Source organism: Brienomyrus brachyistius, chromosome 19, assembly GCF_023856365.1.
Source record: "Brienomyrus brachyistius isolate T26 chromosome 19, BBRACH_0.4, whole genome shotgun sequence".
Lineage (NCBI taxonomy): Eukaryota > Metazoa > Chordata > Actinopteri > Osteoglossiformes > Mormyridae > Brienomyrus > Brienomyrus brachyistius.
Window position 1 is genome coordinate 18,825,947 of NC_064551.1, and position 18,064 is coordinate 18,844,010.

General features: G+C 45.2%; 2 protein-coding genes across 9 annotated transcripts in view; one reads left to right on the forward strand and one right to left on the reverse strand.

Annotated features, from left to right (window-relative positions):
- Positions 1–12,793, forward strand: part of LOC125714780 (clathrin coat assembly protein AP180-like) — a 30,095-nt gene extending 17,302 nt beyond the window's left edge. The window contains exons 13-26 of one of the 8 annotated variants that reach the window (XM_048985732.1): positions 6–20; positions 163–330; positions 990–1,082; positions 2,617–2,766; positions 4,193–4,276; positions 5,241–5,312; positions 6,045–6,173; positions 7,342–7,491; positions 7,997–8,021; positions 8,482–8,533; positions 9,606–9,692; positions 10,625–10,732; positions 10,862–10,955; positions 11,833–12,793. In XM_048985732.1, coding sequence (XP_048841689.1) covers positions 6–20; positions 163–330; positions 990–1,082; positions 2,617–2,766; positions 4,193–4,276; positions 5,241–5,312; positions 6,045–6,173; positions 7,342–7,491; positions 7,997–8,021; positions 8,482–8,533; positions 9,606–9,692; positions 10,625–10,732; positions 10,862–10,948 — 1,220 coding nt within the window. In that variant the 3' untranslated portion in view covers positions 10,949–10,955; positions 11,833–12,793. Of the gene's footprint in view, positions 1–5; positions 21–162; positions 331–989; positions 1,083–2,616; positions 2,767–3,448; positions 3,518–4,192; positions 4,277–5,240; positions 5,313–6,044; positions 6,174–7,341; positions 7,492–7,996; positions 8,022–8,481; positions 8,573–9,605; positions 9,693–10,624; positions 10,733–10,861; positions 10,956–11,832 lie in introns of all 8 variants that reach the window. The other 7 variants (XM_048985733.1, XM_048985736.1, XM_048985734.1 and 4 more) reach the window with 7 other exon arrangements.
- A 598-nt stretch (positions 12,794–13,391) lies between these two features.
- Positions 13,392–17,604, reverse strand: LOC125715225 (inactive serine protease 35-like). Its single transcript, XM_048986540.1, has 3 exons — positions 17,420–17,604; positions 17,108–17,297; positions 13,392–15,697 (listed from the first exon to the last, which is right to left on the reverse strand). The coding sequence occupies exon 3, from the start codon at positions 15,676–15,678 to the stop codon at positions 14,455–14,457; it is 1,224 nt and encodes a 407-aa protein (XP_048842497.1). The 5' UTR covers positions 15,679–15,697; positions 17,108–17,297; positions 17,420–17,604; the 3' UTR covers positions 13,392–14,454.
- Positions 17,605–18,064: the final 460 nt, after the last annotated feature.

Below are 18,064 nucleotides of genomic sequence, written 5' to 3' on the forward strand. Positions count from 1 at the left end.
CCCAGATCTGCTCGCGGAGGGTGAGTACTGAGCAGCTCCTTCCACACAGATGCTTTTTTCTTCTTCATGCCTCTTTCCTGTCTTACAGCATCTCCTGCATCTTTTTTCTTGCTTTGCATTTTATTTCTCTCTCCTTGCTGCCATGTTTGGGGTGTGCGGCAGAGTGCTTAGTTGCGCCAGCTGTTGCCGTTAGCTCTGCCGAACCCTCTGCCACCGTAGACTCTGCCCCCACCGCTGCCGAGGCGACCCCCACGGCCACGGCGGGTGACGCTGCCCCTCCCCCTCCTGGAGCTGCGGCCTCCGGTTCCACTGAAATGGACCTCTTCGGAGGTCAGTAAATCTCCTTGTGCCATTTTGAGACTCACAGTTTAGGGAGAGGCTGGGAAGCGTGCTTGAGAAGTGTCGCAGATGCTGGGAAAAGATTCCCGAAAAGAAAATTATTGGTTTGGGATCATTTGCCTATATGTGCTGGAGACAAATTAGTATTTCAGAATATCTCCCGGAAGTCCCCAGTCTAGAAAAAGGAAAAGCCTCTTCCTAGACACCGGCCTGTGTTTTATAGCTCCATATATTTTCGTGTGTAAAATAGTTAGAAATATCAGGTTCTATTGTGAGTTTAAATGCCATACAATGGTGCATAAACACAGAAGATACTGAAAAGTTCTCTTTCAAAATGTCATCATCAGCTATGTGTCATTACCATTTACGTACAATTCCTGTTGTATAAAATGTTTGTGTTGTGGTATCAAATTCTATTTTCATCTCTGGCTGTGAGATGGCTGTGACTATCAGTTCAGGCTGTCCTAGCCCCTCCTCTTTTGGCTGTTATTTCTTTGTCTTTGTTCTATGATAAGTCATTATTCTCTGTCCTCTGATTGGCCATCTTTTTTCTCTTTTCCACTTTATGTTCTTTTTGTATTCTTGGTCCTATTTACCTTTATTCCTCCCTTGCATGCACCCGTGTCCGCCTGAATATCCCAACGTCGTAGATGCATTTGCAGCCCCATCTGGTGGTGGTGTGGTGGCTGGCGAGGCAGGGATAGCCCCGCCCACGCCGGCAGCTGACGCGGCTGCTGGATCTGGTGGGTGGCGAGACTGTGTGTTCAGTGTGCAAGGTCTCCGTCTGTCCTTTCAAAGATTGTATGCGTTCCATGTATGTTCTGTGTGTTTTTCAGTGTATGTGAACATTTTCTCTGTTCAGTGTATATTCATTTATACACACTTATTTGAATGTGTGTGTATGTTCTCTGTATATTTTTTTGGCATATGTTCAGTGTATGCTCTCTATGTATATCCTTTGAGTGTGTGTTCAGTGTATGTTCTCCATATACTGTGGGCATGTGTTCAGTGTATGTTCTCCATGTATATCCTTTGAGTGTGTGTTCAGTGTATGTTCTCCATGTATATTCTGTGGGCATGTGTTCAGTGTATGTTCTCCATGTATATCCTTTGAGTGTGTGTTCAGTGTATGTTCTCCATGTATATCCTTTGAGTGTGTGTTCAGTGTATGTTCTCCATGTATATTCTGTGGGCATGTGTTCAGTGTATGTTCTCCATGTATATTCTGTGGGCATGTGTTCAGTGTATGTTCTCCATGTATATCCTTTGAGTGTGTGTTCAGTGTATGTTCTCCATGTATATACTTTGAGTGTGTGTTCAGTGTATGTTCTCCATGTATATCCTTTGAGTGTGTGTTCAGTGTATGTTCTCCATGTATATCTTTTGAGTGTGTGTTCAGTGTATGTTCTCCATGTATATTCTGTGGGCATGTGTTCAGTGTATGTTCTCCATGTATATCCTTTGAGTGTGTGTTCAGTGTATGTTCTCCATGTATATCTTTTGAGTGTGTGTTCAGTGTATGTTCTCCATGTATATCCTTTGAGTGTGTGTTCAGTGTATGTTCTCCATGTATATCTTTTGAGTGTGTGTACTCCTGTGCGTGCTCCTGAGTCTGTATGTGCATTGTATGCTATGGACGGTGGATCTCCTGCTGTGACTGTAGCTCACCGTAGCTGATGGTGTCGTGGGGATGCTTATTCCATTACCCATCAGACTGTGTCCTGGGTCCTTCTGTCCCTCACCCATATACTCTTCTCCTTTCCCTCCATATCCATCCATCCTCTTTTCCTTCCAGCCCTCCCTTATTATTTTTGAGTAGAAAATCGCTTAAATCCATATTTTTTACAGTCAACTTCAACTTCAAATCCACATTTTTTACAGTCAACTTCAACTGCAATGGGCCACATCTGGCTAGCCACTAGGGGGTGCAGTCCGACCTACAGGTTCTGTTGCCCGGCTAAAACTTGAAATGGCTACATCTCACTCAGCTGTCAAAGTACTTGAATGAAATCTACACTTCTGACTGTTGAGGGAATACATTTAGGGCATGTATGAATGGATTTTGTTCAGGAGAACCTCAGGGGAGCCCTGGTTGGGGCACGGCGGCTTCATCCTGAGAGAGCACTAGTAGAAGACGGCCCCTCCCCCTTGCAATAGAGGTTCTGCATTAACAGCCCAGTTCACAACATTTCCTTTATTTTTCATGAATAATGATTCTGAGCTTCCTGTCTGGCTTCTGTCGGTGTCTGTTGAGTAACCGCCTCATCTCCTTTGAAGACCCCTTTGCAGCATCCATGGTTAGTGCAGAAGCTGCCCCTGAGGTGGATCTCTTTGCTATGAAGCCCGCAGAGACCGCCCCCACTTCAGTAGCACCCCCTGCTGCCCCTGCAGCCGCCTCTGCAGCCCCTGGGCTTGACCTCTTTGGTGGTAAATCTTCAGCCTCACTACATGCCTTCTCCGCTCCTCTTGGTTCCGTTGGCTTTTTGCTAAGTCAAAAGGCCGGGTTGAATGAACCAGTCAAAGGCTGGATTAAAGGAGCAGCAATGCTGATCAGGTTAGGCCAAGAGCTGGTTGAATGACGTGGGAGAACCTTGGATGAATCATCTATAATGGCTGGGCTCAGATCTCGTATCAGGCTTCAATTCAGCTCCCAGATCCAGTGGAGTCTGGCAGATAGCAGCTTCACCAATCGCAGAAAATGTATGAGTTTTCCTTGCCTAATCATCAGGTATCTGAAAACCTGAGCTTTTCCTGTCCTCTCTTCAGTGGTAACTTTAAAGAAAACCAGGTGCTTACAGATGGTTCTTTTATCTGTGTGATTCTTTTGTCTTTGTTCGCTGAAGCTCTACCTCCAACACCTCCAGCTCCTACTCTGATATTTCTCGCAGATAAAAAAATGTCTTCTGCAGCTACACCTTTCATTTCGCTTTTTTTAAATTTCCCCATAATGCACTTCCTCTCCCTTTGACGCATTTGCATTTATTCACAACCCCGAATGTTCTGCTGGTGTCGGCGTGCTCCTTTTGGAGGCTGCTTTGCTCATCCAGATTTAGTACGGCTGCCTCCCTCCTCCTGTCTGCCCTCACTGTCCTTCTTCCTTGCTTGGAAGGCCCCCACGCCTCCTCTCGGGGAGCTTCTCCTCTCCCAGAGGGCAACCTGGCCGCTGGTCTCTTGTCGGGTGAGTGTCACTCTCCCTTTCTCACTGGTCATGCTCTTCCTGGGCTGTAGGTCTTATTCTTCCCTTCTCTCCTTTGTGGATGTGCTCATACTTCCTGTGGAAAGAGTGTCAACGAATTAATAAAAGATGAAATTATATGGTGGTTTTTGGGACATCAGAATAGTCTATAAGTCATGACGGGTCATACGCCGGTTATATCATGCATGATATATCCTTTCATCCAGCCATCACTAACTCACTGGAAAATGTGACACGATATAGAGGCGAATTAATTTTTAACATTTTAATAATTCAGATTTAGGAATCAAGTAATGTGTGTGTTTGTGTGTGTGTGTGTGTGTGTGTGTGTGTGTGTGTGTGTGTGCGTGTGTTTGCATGTCTTTGTGTGACTGTGTCTGTATGTCTTTGTAAGTATGCATGTGGCTAGATGTGTTTGCATATCTGTGTGTTTTTACGTATGTTTGTGTGTTTGCATGTATGTTGAAATGTGTACATGTTTTCATGTCTGCCTGTGTCCATGAGTGTGTCTGTGTTTGCATGCCTGCATGTATTAGCGTGTGTTTTCATGTCTGCCTCTTTCATTGAGTGTGTCTGTGTTTGCATGCCTGCATGTATTAGCGTGTGTTTTCATGTCTGTGAGTGTGTTTCCATGTCTTCATGTGTTACACTCTGCAGATGCCTTCTCCGCCTCTGCACCTGCAGCTGCTGCAGTGACTCCAGCCAAAACTGAGGCAGAATCCATCTTAGACCTGTTTGGTGGTGTGTACCTCCACCTTTTCCTGGCTACTTTGATCCTGGATTTGACACTTTAGCCTTTCAGCATTCCCGACTTTATCTTTCTGACCCGATTAACCTTCATGCCACACCTTTTTCTGGAACTTCGCTTTGGTCATTTGCAGTGAGGAATCAGCATGTCGTAGATCTAACTGTGCTCACCGGATGCCTGACAGAGTCAGACCCTTTTGAGGACTTTTTCTAGAACATTTTGAAATCTGCTGTCTGCTTTCCGGAGTTCTTGCAGATTGTGTGTATTCTGTTTTTTGATTATCGTACACTTCCTGTAAGTATCAGAGTTGAAGTAACGCACCCTCTTACCTGTAGAACCCTCTTCGGTAGTCATTTAGAGTAGCAGGTCATAGCACATGGGGATCCTGAGTGTGTGTGAGCATTTGTGTGATCCAGATATACCTTACCTTGTGGGGACAAAATGTCTCCATAACGTGATGAATACCTGTCTTTCTTTACCTTATGGGAAAACTCCGTTTTGTAAAAATCCATGATTGCAATGGAAAAACAAAAAATGCAAAAACTCATAGTTTAGTCATAGTTAGCATTAGCATTTTTCCCATAGAAATGAATGAGCGGTCCCCATAATGATATGTTTACCCGACATGTGTGAACGCGTGTGTGTGTGTGTGAGCATGTGTGTGCGTGTGTGAGCGTGTGTGTGTGTGCGTGTGTGTGTGTGTGAGCGTGTGTGTGTGTGTGCGTGTGTGAGCGTGTGTGTATGCGTGTGTGAGCGTGTGTGTGTGCGTGTGTGAGCGTGTGTGCGTGTGAGCGTGTGTGTGTGTGTGTGCGTGTGTGTGTGAGCGTGTGTGTGTGTGTGTGTGTGTGAGCGTGTGTGCGTGTGTGTGTGTGTGAGCGTGTGTGGGTGTGTGTGTGTGATGTTTTTTCAGTAAATGGCTCTTTGTGTCCAGATCATCATATCATTCTCTAACTTCAGATCCCTTTGGTGGATCCACCACTGAGTCCCAACAAGCTGCTGCTCCTGCGGCTGGCAGTGACCTTCTGGCTGGTACCTGTCCATGTCTGACACACATTGTCCAGAACCAAACGCACAACACACCACACGCACAACACACCACACCACACGCACAACACACCAAACCACACGCACAACACACCACACGCACAACACACCACACCACACACAACACACCACACCACACGCACAATACACCACACCACACGCACAACACACCACACGCACAACACACACACGCACAACACACCACACGCACAACACACCACACGCACAATACACCACACCACACGCACAACACACCACACGCACAACACACACACGCACAACACACCACACGCACAACACACACACGCACAACACACCACACGCACAACACACCACACACACAACACACCACACACACCACACACAACACACACACCACACACACAACACACCACACACACACACACAACACACCACACACACACACACCACACACACAACACTCAAACCTCAAACTACAGCCACAGCATCTTAAACCACACCCATGGCATCTCAAGCCACACCCAGCTACACACAAAAGGCTTTTCATGTGCATTTAGTGTATTCTGTCTCAAATCATCCTCACTGTGTGATGACTAGTTAATGAAATCTCAGTAAGATCTGTGTTTGGTTATTTATCCACAGGTGGACATCCCTGTATTCCCTCTAAACATTGGTGCTGACTGACTTGTGCGCTCAGTGAAAAGATGATATTTAGTGATTATTTGTATCCTGCAGGTTTCATGAGCGCTAGCCCAGCTACGGCTGCAGTGACAGCAGCAATAACCAACACGCAACCTGCTTTGAACATGGGCTTTGGATCTGCTCCAGCCGCAGGAGCGCCCTCCGGTGGCCTGGATGCCTCAGGTTGGATATTTATAAGGACGGATTTTACAACAAGGAAAACTGTCGGTGTCATATTCATTGTATGATGATGTAACTGATATATTGTAATGTTTTGTTGGAACTGTAGTCTTCCTATGTATAACAACAATAATAATAATATGTATGGCTGGAATGATTCCATATAATCATTCTAATTGCTTGGCCAGATGACTCTTCCTCCAGGATAAGTGATACTCTAAGCCCTGTTGACTCCTCTGTGCCCCTATCTGTTATCACTACAGTAGGATATGGACACACAGACCCCAGGAGCACTATGGTTGGCGACTCTGCATGAGCCAGTATCTCCCTTATATTAGTGGCTGTTGTTAACTCTACTGTCTTCACCGTGATGTTCCTCCTGTAATATGCATACTGCTCTCTCTGTCCCTCTGTCCTTATTCCGGCTCCTTTCCTCTCGAACCCCTGTCTGTGTGCCATGCTTGCTTCCACTGCATGATGGTGAGTTCTGGCTTTTGGTGCCAGCTTTTCTGAGCGCCGTACTCTGTAGTATGGTACTCTGTAGTATGGTACTCTGTAGTATGGGCTGTGCTGGTGTCAGAATTTGCAAGATGCAGTGAATATTTTGTTCTACTTGATATCTGTCTTATTACCCTAGATGTCTGTATCAGGCAAGCATGGGCAAGATAGGGTAACTTAAGGAGATTAATGGGGGTGGTGTATGACTCCATGGGTTCGGAGGCTATGCTTGTGATCAGTAGGTTGCTGATCCAAGTTCTGTGGGAACCATCTGGCCCTGATTTCTCCAATTGTTTCTCTCCAATTGCACTTTCAACGGGAAACCACAGTTTAGCTTGATTTGATGGCATATTTCATACTTTCTGACACGCTGTTGTGTCGCCCTAATGCCCCAAATTATGGTTAGCTAACTGAAGCTAGGGTTAGTGTTACAAAGGTTACAGCCCTTTTAACCTTAAAAACCTGTTTTTATGGTAGTTCGGGCCCCCCGTATAAAGGGACACCACAGGTTAGTCAGTCCAGTTATAGTCCAGGCTGTCGTAACACCGTATGGTTGTCATGGTGATCCTCCTCATTGTTACCACAGTGAAAAAAGATTTTGAGGGTTATGAATATAACTTCTGTTTGTTGTTCTTTCCTCAATCCTCTGTATCTCTCCTACTTCTTCCCGAAGTCTTTGATGGATTAGGGAACATGCTCGCTCCCGCCTTGACCCCTCAGGGCTCCGGGGCTCCCCTAGTGGCTGGAGGAGGGATGGCAGCTGCGACTTCTGCAAAACCCATCAGTGGTGACCTGGACTCTTCCTTGGCAAACCTAGTGGGCAGTATGTATTAATTATTTAGCAATTAACTAACATATGAATAATATCCAAATTATTGAGTGATTCGAAATTAAATAAAAAAGTATTATTGAAAGCCCAAGAACAGAAGCTTAATAGACTACAGATGCATAAAGATATAGAGTGTTAAACAAAAAAGTGTCCCAGCCAACCCTTTGTCCCACTTAACCAATAGTCACCTTAGACATACATAATTGTATTTTCTTTTATTCTGGGGAGGAGGTATTATAATCATTTGTAAGGAAATGGTGTATTGACACACTGTTCATATCTGTTCTTTATCTCTATATTTTCTTCCACACCAAATGAGTCATTAAGACTCTAGTTGTTTCTGATATTTTGACATTCTTGCTCTGATAAACACCCCTATCACATGACCCCGCTGTACCAGTTTTCCCATGCCAGTGTCAAAATGGGAAGCCTGTTCAGTGGGATACTGGAAAACCTGCCTAGACTATCAGGGTAAACCATGCTGTTTCTCCTCTTACAGATCTGGGGATGACGTCTCAATCTAAGTAAGAACAAGACTTAGATATACTTGAACATGAATAAATGTTTTCACCTCTGTGGAAGTTTATGCAAATGTTCATTTGTCGATTTTTCATAAAGCAATGTTGTGTTTGTTAAATTCAGCCTGTTTGATCTTGTGGCCACTCACAATACTAAACAACAGAAACAGGACAATATGTGCTGTTAACTTAGGGCTTGACTGACATTGCTCAAGTGATTGATCAGCATGCAGATTGACACTGGCGTGCATTGCTCAAGTGATTGATCAGCATGCAGATTGACACTGGCGTGCATTGCTCAAGTGATTGGTCAGCATGCGGAATGACACTGGCTTGCATTGTTTATGTGACTGTTCAGTGTGCAAAATCAAATTAGCTGGCATGGAACACATGATTGATCAGCATGCAGAATGATATTGCCTGATGTTGCATTCAGAGTAATACCTGATTGTTCTCCTCCGTGCAGCATGCAGTGGAATGAGAAGAAGATGACAGGAGGGGCAGCCTGGCAACCTCAGGTAGCTCCCACTGGCTGGGCTGCTCCAGGCCCCTCAATGGTAAATGTTGTGTGGAGTGCTGTGGGTGTGAGCAGGCCGGGAGAGGTACGTATAGGGGTGGGCAGGTCGGGAGAGGCAGGAATGGGGGTGGGCAGGTTAGGAGAGTGAGGTATAGAGGTGGGCAGGTATGGGGGTGAGCAGGTCAGGAGAGGCAGGTATGGGGGTGGGCAGGTCGGGAGAGGCAGGTATGGGGGTGGGCAGGTCGGGAGAGGCAGGTTTGGGGGTGGGCAGGTCGGGAGAGGCCAGTTTGGGGTGGGCAGGTCGAGAGTGGCAGGTTTGGGGTGGGCAGGTCAGGAGAGGCAGGTTTGGGGGTGGGCAGGTCAGGAGAGGCAGGTTTGGGGTGGGCAGGTCGAGAGAGGCAGGTTTGGGGTGGGCAGGTCAGGAGAGGCAGGTTTGGGGTTGGTAGGTTGGGAGAGGCAGGTTTGGGGTGGGTAGGTTGGGAGAGGCAGGTTTGGGGGTGGGCAGGTCAGGAGAGGCAGGTTTGGGGGTGGGCAGGATAGGAGAGGCAGGTATGGGGGTGGGCAGGTCAGGAGAGGCAGGTTTGGGGGCTTGTGGATGGGGAGATGTGGGTGTGTGCTTCTGGGGCAGCAGAGAACTGCACACTGCCACCTCCTCCCTCAGAAAGGGAGTTTTAATGGAGCAGTCTCGTCACAAAGATGCACCAATATACTGTGTTAAACCAGGCAGAACTGCAGCAATTTGGTCTGTCTATATTTAACAAGTAACCATAAGTAAAATAACTAGAGCAAAACAAATATCTTACTTGATACAAAGTCACCTTGGAGACAATCGTGTACAGCATTGTGCAGTTTTTCCCGCTGTTGACCAGTGTGCTGTGGTGACATGTGAGTTTATAGACACGCTATGCATGAGTGTAATTCGTGTGTTACCCTGCCATCCATAGGTAGCTTGGATGTATCAATGCTGATTCCCTGCTGTGCACTGCTCAGAATATCTGTGACTAGTGTTAGTCCAGTGTTCCTGTAGATGTAGGATAGTAATGTTCCTGTACGCTTCCTGTGGCTCCTCCCAGCCTGGCCCCTCCCCCGGGGTTCAAGGGGGCATTCCACCAATGGGAATGATGGGCACACCCATGGGGGTACAGCCTGGATTTGGAATGGTAAGAACCTTCTTCAGCTAGCCTTACCTTTTTGTTGTATGGACTCACTGCTGCGGATAGGCCTGCCTCCAAGAACTGCAAAAACCATCCTTGCCCTGGATGGCCCTGTTTCCAAGTTCTGCTAAATCATCTCTGCTTCCATTGGCCCTGTCTCAAAGTTCTACTAAACCACCTTTGCCCCAGAAGACCCTGTATCAAAGTTCTGCTAAACCATCTCTTCTTCCAATGGTCCTCTGCCGAAGTCATCCCTGCCCCAGATGGCCCCGTCTTAAAATTCTGCTAAGCCATCTCTGCTCCAGATGGACTGGTCTCAGAATTCTGCTAAACCATCTCTGCTCCAGATAACCATGTCTTAAAGTTCCGCTAAATCATCTCTATTCCAGATGGCTCTTTCTGAAAGTTCTGCAAAATCCATCACTGCTCTAGATGGCCCTGTCTCAAATTTCTGCCAAAGCATCTCTGCTCCAAATGGTCCTGTCTCAAAGTTCTGCTAAACCATCTCTGCCCCAGATGGTACTATCTCAAAGTTCTGCTAAGCCATCTCTGCTCCAAATGGTCCTGTCTCAAAGTTCTGCTAAACCATCTCTGCCCCAGATGGTCCTATCTCAAAGTTCTGCTGATCCATCTCTGCTTTTGATGCCCTATCTCAAAGTTCTGCTGATCCATCTCTGCTTTTGATGCCCTATCTCAAAGTTCTGCTGATCCATCTCTGCTTTTGATGGCCCCATCTGAAAGTTCTGCTGATCCATCTCTGCTCCAGATGGCCCTGTATCAGAGTTCTGCTGATCCAACTCTGCTCCAGATGGCCCCATCTGAAAGTTCTGTTAATACATCGCTCCTTCAGATGGTCCTGTCTCTAAACCGATTGTGCTCCAGAGCACCCTGTCCCAAAGTTGTGTGATGTTCTCAGTATCTCCTCCCTAAACCCACAGGCTCCTTCAGGACCCATGATGCCTCAGATGTTCCCCCAGCAGCAGCCAATGATGAGACCACCATTTGCTGGGCCGGGTGCCCCTGGAATGGGTCCAGCTGGAGCAGCGGTAAATCCTTCACCACACAAACACACAGACCCACATGGACACTGGGATAAATGTCATACGCACATTGTATTTACTCTGTGCTATTAGACATATCCATCCTACCACACATGCTGTTTCCTGCCCCCCCAGATGTCCCCTGGGATTCCCCAGAGCCCCAGAAAGCCACCCCCTCCCAAGGACCCCTTGGCAGACCTAGACCTTAAAGATTTCATGTAAAAGCTGGGTAGGTATAGCTATGGTCTCTGGTTATCATTCACTGGGTCACTCCCTAACATGTCGAGTAATATTGAGTAAAAGTGGACTGTAATAGTGGCTAGAATATCAGCTATACACAGCTGTCATCTTACATAAAATCAACTTAAGTAAATCCAGACTTATACAGAAAATGTCCAAAGTACAGAGTCTATGGGAACACAAGTAAATTTATGATACATTTTTTTATTTATTTATTTTCATTTATTTATCATGTATTCCATAGTATGTATTACTAATATATTTTTGGCTTTTTGCTTTTTGCTATAAGGTGTCCTGAATGGTATGGGAAGGTTAATCTGACTGATGTAAAATCTGACTTACGTAAGGGTTTTGGGAACAGCTTGCTTGCATCAGTTAGGAACTGCATGTACTTGGAGAAGACTGTGGACCTAAAACTTCATTGCTTAATGGTATCAGGCGGTAAATGTATTAAGCATCTGTAAATGTGTTCTGCAAAACAAGTAATTTCAACCTGTGGGCCGTGACCCCCCCCCCCCCCCCCCAGGGGATCTTTATGGGAGCAGCTGCAGGGGGTTTGTAGATACATCGACAATTTGACTAAATGTTAGTATAAGGAGCAAGAAACATGAGAATCTGCCCCTTGGTGGTCCTTAGTTTTCAATTAGTCATCAGTTTATAGCTTAGAGGCTCCCTGATATAAGAGAAGCTGGAAATCCCTGCTATTGGAACCATCATACCAGCAGTTTAATGTCTTTCTTTTAGATGTGTTACAGCTGAAGATAGGCTTTTATAGCCCTTGGTAGATATAAAGTGGTTGTTGATGATCCTGTACGTTTCCAAGATCATTGTCTGACTCTCACTTTAACCCCTCTGCCTCCCCCTAGTGGCTGTCTGAGTGACGGGACCCATCAAGCTGTCCGGGCTGTACCCAATGCAGCGCTGGCACTCCACAGTCTCCCGTCTGGTCCAAATACAGCATTTGCAGTTCGGCCCGATGTTGCAAGGCACTGTGAAAATCAGTTGTGGGGAAATTTCCGCTCCTTTGGACATTATCCTTTACCTAAACACAGTAACTGGCAATGCGGTGTACTTTTGATGTTTACCATGTTGATAAGTAGCTATCATAAGGGATGTGTGTTGATCTGTTTCCATGACCCGCTGCCCCCAAGATGACGCTAGTGTGAGCTTCCTGTTGTGAACTGTTAATGTTTGTGTGCACAGCTCCCATGCGCCGATACCAGTAGCTTTCCTGTTCCTCTTCGAAAACGTATCGATGTGAAGCAAAAATAGTCACATGACCCTAAACATATTTGTAGCCATAGTGTTGGATGTGGCATCAGTATTTTCTCACTTCTGAAATGCTCTGGGTTGGGTGTTTTGCCCTTTTCTGGTAGTGCCGTGTGCTTCACCTTAGCTGTCTTGTATAATTAACCTGGTTGCTCGTATCTGTTTCATTGATCGTCAGTAGCGGGTATTCTGACAAATTGTACCATATCCTCTGTATCTTCTAAAATGGATTGTAATTTAACTATTTTCAAATATGAAATGCGCTTCATTTGAGTGGGATGGTGTTCTGCCATGTGAGCTAAGCCCAGGCACAGCAAGAAACAGACAGGCGCCTGTCTTTGAGAAGGAATAAAGCACGTTTACGTTCCCGTCTGCCCTGCAGCCTTCCGGCTGTCATAGCAAACTGGTTACCAGCACTGTACTTTTGTTGTTAAACTGGTTATTAAACTCTAAGTAACTCTCCTTCTATTGCACATATGCAAATATAATTTCAGCCCCTTCTGGATACACATACACGTGTATCTTTAAGGTCTATATATATATATATATATATATATATATATATATATATATATATATATATAAAATACATATTTATATACACATACATACATATATATGTGTATTGTGTGAATATACATGTGTGTGTGATGTTTGTGTGTGTGTATGTATGTGTGTGTGTGTGTATATATACATACAATACTGTGCAGAAGTCTTTGATAATAAGTGTATATTTGCTCAGAAGGGGAAAAAACATGAATATTACAATATATACTAATCAATGGTAATGCAATTGAAATGGAGAGGAATTTCTTATAGTTACCGATGTCTTGTTGGATGGCCAGGAAAACGCTGATTCCCAAATCGATCCTCAGGCAGCCATTCCGTGTATTTGTTAAACTTCACCACCAGCTACGTAACGAATCAACTTAATCAGTTAATAAACTTTATGAGGTATTGATTAGCCAAACATTGTGTGTTGTGGTTCTTAATGCCTTATTCTCATGGGTGTGTTGTGGTTCTTAATGCCTCATTCTCACGGGTGTGTTGTGGTTCTTAGGGACTGAACACTTCAGCGGGTATCTTGAAGAGAAGCTCAGTAAAGCTGCATTCATGCACTTAGATGCCTTAGAAATGTCATGACAGGAAATCCACAGTCTTTAGTACACAGTTATTTTTAATGCAGCTACTTTTGATGTATATTAAATAATATAAATCCTGGAAAACAACATTAGCATTCAATACAGAGACAAACAAAACACCTAGAACTTCAAATAAATTTAGCACCAAAATGGCCACTTAATACAGCAGCTGAAACACTAGGTACGGACCAAAGGTAGAACAACGTTTTATGTTTAAATGTAAAATGAAGAATATACGTATCAAAAACAAACTGTAGGCTTTAATGAAAAGAAGACATTTCATTCAAATATAAATGGATCATAAGCAACATTAATGGAGAAAAAAATATCCATTCAGTCTCATCAAAATGAATCAAACTGTTCTTAACTGTTCTTAGGATGATTGTCAGTTGTTCGTAATTTTATGGCAATTTGAAATAAAGGTTTAAAATCATTTACGAAAGCATCTACCTACTGTTACACCCAGTTAAATACTTTCTGGTAGTAAATAAAACTAGATAAAATAAGTTCTATGGAAATGCATGGACATCACTGTCCTCTGAAGCAGTGGGGAGCTTCCAGTGACGTCTCCTATTTAGCTAATTTCACACATCTTTAAATCCATCCTAATGTTTACAATCAGCACCGACTATTGCCTTTTGAGAAATTTATTCTAATTATATATTTGCATTTACTTAAATAAATTAAAACGCTGACCATATATACGCATTTTAAAGTCTTCTGATATCGTTTGTACAATTTTTAAATCAACAGAAATCTCCCAAAGCACTTGTGTGCAATGAATGTTAAGGGAAAATGATCTTTTTGCATCAGTGTTTTTCAAACCCAGTCCTCAGGGGCCCCCAGACAGTCCACATTTTCGCTTCCTCCCAGTTCTCAACACACTTGTACTAGGTATTTGGTGAACTTGATTGCTTGGTTCAGGTATGTTGGGTGGGAGTTGGGAGGGAGCAAAAATATGAACTGTCTGGGGGCCCCTGAGGACTGGGTTTGAAAAACACTGTTGAACATCATTTTAAAGCCAAACGTGGGGGGTAACGCGCAGTATGGCTGCAGCTGCTTGGGCCTGAGGCTTCATCAGAGCTCACGGCACAGGCTGGAGTCACCGTGAATCCAGTGGCAGACCTGGGCGTATTTTGCCGGCGTGATCCTCACTGCCACATTGTAATCCCGCTGTTCTCCTTTCACGTCCACCCACTTGTGACCCGAGAACACCGCGATGATCTTCCTCTTCCACTTCTTCTTTCCTGGCTCCTTCAGGCGGACGTAGACTCCCGAGCCAGCAGAGCCGGGCCGGGCGTCGCAGTACTGGTACAGCAGGTCACTGGACTCGTCCGACACCGTGCAGAACCGGTACACCAGCTGCTCCGGTCGGTCGTCGTCGAAGCCGGAGAAATGGATGCGTCTGGCGGGCAGGTTCTTCACGGACGGGATGATGCCCAGATCCATGAACTTCTGCTTCTGTGGGCGCTTCAGATCCAGCAGGGCATAGTCGTAATCCACGGCCAACTCCTGGGATACGTTCCCGAACCAGCCTTTGGGAATCCGCATCTGCTTCACCCGCGTCCATCGGAACGAGGGCTGCATGGCTTCGGCGCTGCGCCGACCGCGCCTCTTCTTCCCCCTCGGCCTCTCGCCTCCCCCATCTTCCCCGTCTCCTCCCTTCCTCTTCCCTCCTCTCCCTCGCCCCCCTCGCCTGCCCGCCCCGCGCCTCGATCTCAGCTTGAGCATTCCCACGCGCAGCCTCTGGGCCCCTTTCAGGTAGTCCCGGCCGTCGTGGATGCAGTGGGCGGCCGTGAGCACGTGCCTCGGGGAGAGCAGGATGCCGGAGCAGCCGGTGGAGACCTTGACGGTGGTGGAGAAGGGGTAGTTGGTGGTGAACTGCTTGTCGGCGATCACAAAGCGGCTGTCGGTGCCATACACCTGCCGCTTCCTGCGAGGAGCGGGGGTGGAGGCGTTGTAGCCGTGGTTGGCACGTACCCCTGCCAGGCCCTGCAGGGACACCTCGGTTAGCGTACGGGCACCACTCTCATTCACGGTCTCGTAGGACAGCAGCTCCTCCAGATCCACCATGCTAGGCTCAGGGATCCGACTCTGGCACTCGATCCCACACATGCTGCGTGGGTCTCTCCCGGCCTCCGCCGTGAACGTGGGCCGTGCCAGGACCACCGTCTGCTTGTCCCGCAGCACTGGCATGGCGTTCCGTGGCCAGGTGTACTCATCATCATCATCCTCACACTTGGCCATGCCCACAGCCACACCCAGCATCAATACTGACAATATCAGGGGTCCAGGGCCCATTGTGCAGCTGGTCCTGAGTCTGGGAAGAGAAGAAAAGACTGACTGAAATTTCAGGCATATGATTAAAAACATTGTTGTACTGACATTATTTAAGTAAACCTGCCTGGGCTGTGGTGGTTCACTGTCAATTTATTGGTCATCAACGCATTTCCAAAAGTCACAATGGCTCTGTGGGTAATACAGTGACGTCACAGCTTTAGGTTTGGGGTTAGATCGCCTGCCCTGCCTTCCTGCATGAGGAGTCTGCATGTTCTTCCAAGTCAGCAGATGGCGCCCAAACCCACAACTCCGACAAGACACGCACTTCACTGAATGTGACAGTTCGTATAACCCGTAGCGTAAGTGAGCGTGTAACCCTGTGATGGGCTTACCATCTCGTCCAGGGATTTCTTGTTCCTTGTGTCCCTATAACCTGTACTTCATAAGAGTTTGGAAAAGGGAGGGATTGGGCAAGTGAGCACCAGCTTGCAGGGTATGAAGGCACACATATTACCAAAGAGCACTGTGAACGCGATGAACTGGAGAAATATCGCTAGCTTGTATTCTGATAATAAGCACAATGTAAAATAAAGTTCGTATCGATAAGAATTCAATTCCGTTATTAGGATTCATTTTTACTTCTCTAAATATTTCTCTCACATGTGTTTTAAATGTTTGACAAATGGTTTGGGCAGATTAATTCAGGGATGATGTATTTCTATGGAATATCTTTTATAAGAAATAATTTACGTCAGAGTTAGGATTATTACTGTATATGTGAATGGTTTTCATAACTCGTTGCGGGTTTTTAGTGGAGCAGCGCCAGATTTCAAGGATAAAGTTATTTGGATCTTTAACCATCAGGTGGCGCCAGTGATTAAAGTGCGACCAAGAATTCAAATAGGTAATTTAGTTATTTCTTTTTAAATTAACATTAAAGGTAACTTTTAACCCAATAAAGTAACCTCCAAATACCTTTCATAATGTTACAAAGCACACTGCTAAATAAGTTATACGGTACCATTAATTATTAAAAACAAAACACACACATTCTGGTTCGTCATAGAAATTAATCGCAAACTAAATATTTAATTAGTTTTAGAATGCCACAGCAAGTTCAAATGTGCAGTAAGCACTAAATTAATTCTGAACGCATGCGTCATTTAAAATCAGACTGACTACAACTTGCCAGTATCTGTGAAACAGTTGATTTCATATACATAAAGTTAAAACAAATAATTATAGGGTTAGCATATGGATTACATAACCGCAATTATAGTTTTGGTTTACCTTTATTAACTAAATTTAATACTGACTCGAAGGTATTCTTTTTATACAAACCCAGTGTATGTAATATGTACTGATATTTTTATAAAGGCATTAACAACCACAGACCGCCCTCTGCTATCAATCAAATAAAGTTAACTTGGAATAATGACTCAAACCATACCTGTAAGCATTCGATTAGAAAGTAATACAGATCCGTAAATGAGCTTGAATATATGCTTATGGTCCTCTTTGAAAAGGGGGCTCCTTTACCGAAGAGCGGTCCTGTGTACGGGGAATAGTGCACTTTTCTTCATAGCTTTTGTACCAAAGAAGCAGGACCTGAACCCCTCCGAATGGACTCGACTTGATGCCTGTGGGGAAAAAAAAGCTGGAAGAAAAGGCTGTTCATTGTGCAGACGGTGACTGGCGTAAGGGAGGGACCAGGAGCCGGTGGAAGCTCTCTGCCGGCTGCGGGGAGCAGTGAGGCGCCTACCTGCATCGCGCGGCGTGGACCTTCATGTGCACCTGTTATAACGTTTAAATGCGAGTGATCCCATAAAATCAGCCCAAACAAGCAAACTGGCCGATAATTTCTCGGAAAACATATATAGCTACTGCAGTCTATATAACAGTCTGCACAAAACAATTATGTACTACTGTCTATCCATGTGGATTAGAAGAAGCGCTGCAGTAAAGTGTTAGTAACAGTATGTTGCAGTTAGTGCAGTGTTTCTAACTGGCACGTTGCAGTGTTAGTGCAATGCAGTGCTTGTAACTGACATGTAGTTTTAATGCAGTGTTTATAAATGGCACGTTACAGTACTAGTGCAGTACATTGTTTGTTACTGGTCTGTTTCAGTGTTAGTGCAGTGCTGTTTTTGTAACTGGCATGTTGTGGTTTTAGTGCGGTGTTTGTAACTGGCATGTTGCAGTGTTAGTGCAGAGCGGCCTTTATAACTCACATGTTGCAGTTTTAGTGGAATGCAGTGTTTATAACTGGCATGTAACAGCCAATAACGTAACTGTCAATAACTTAATACTTTTAATACTTTTAATGGTAGTTATTACATAATTGGCATATTACATTATTCACAAAAAGTTACGACTTTTGGTTCAGAAATGTTATATTATTCATATG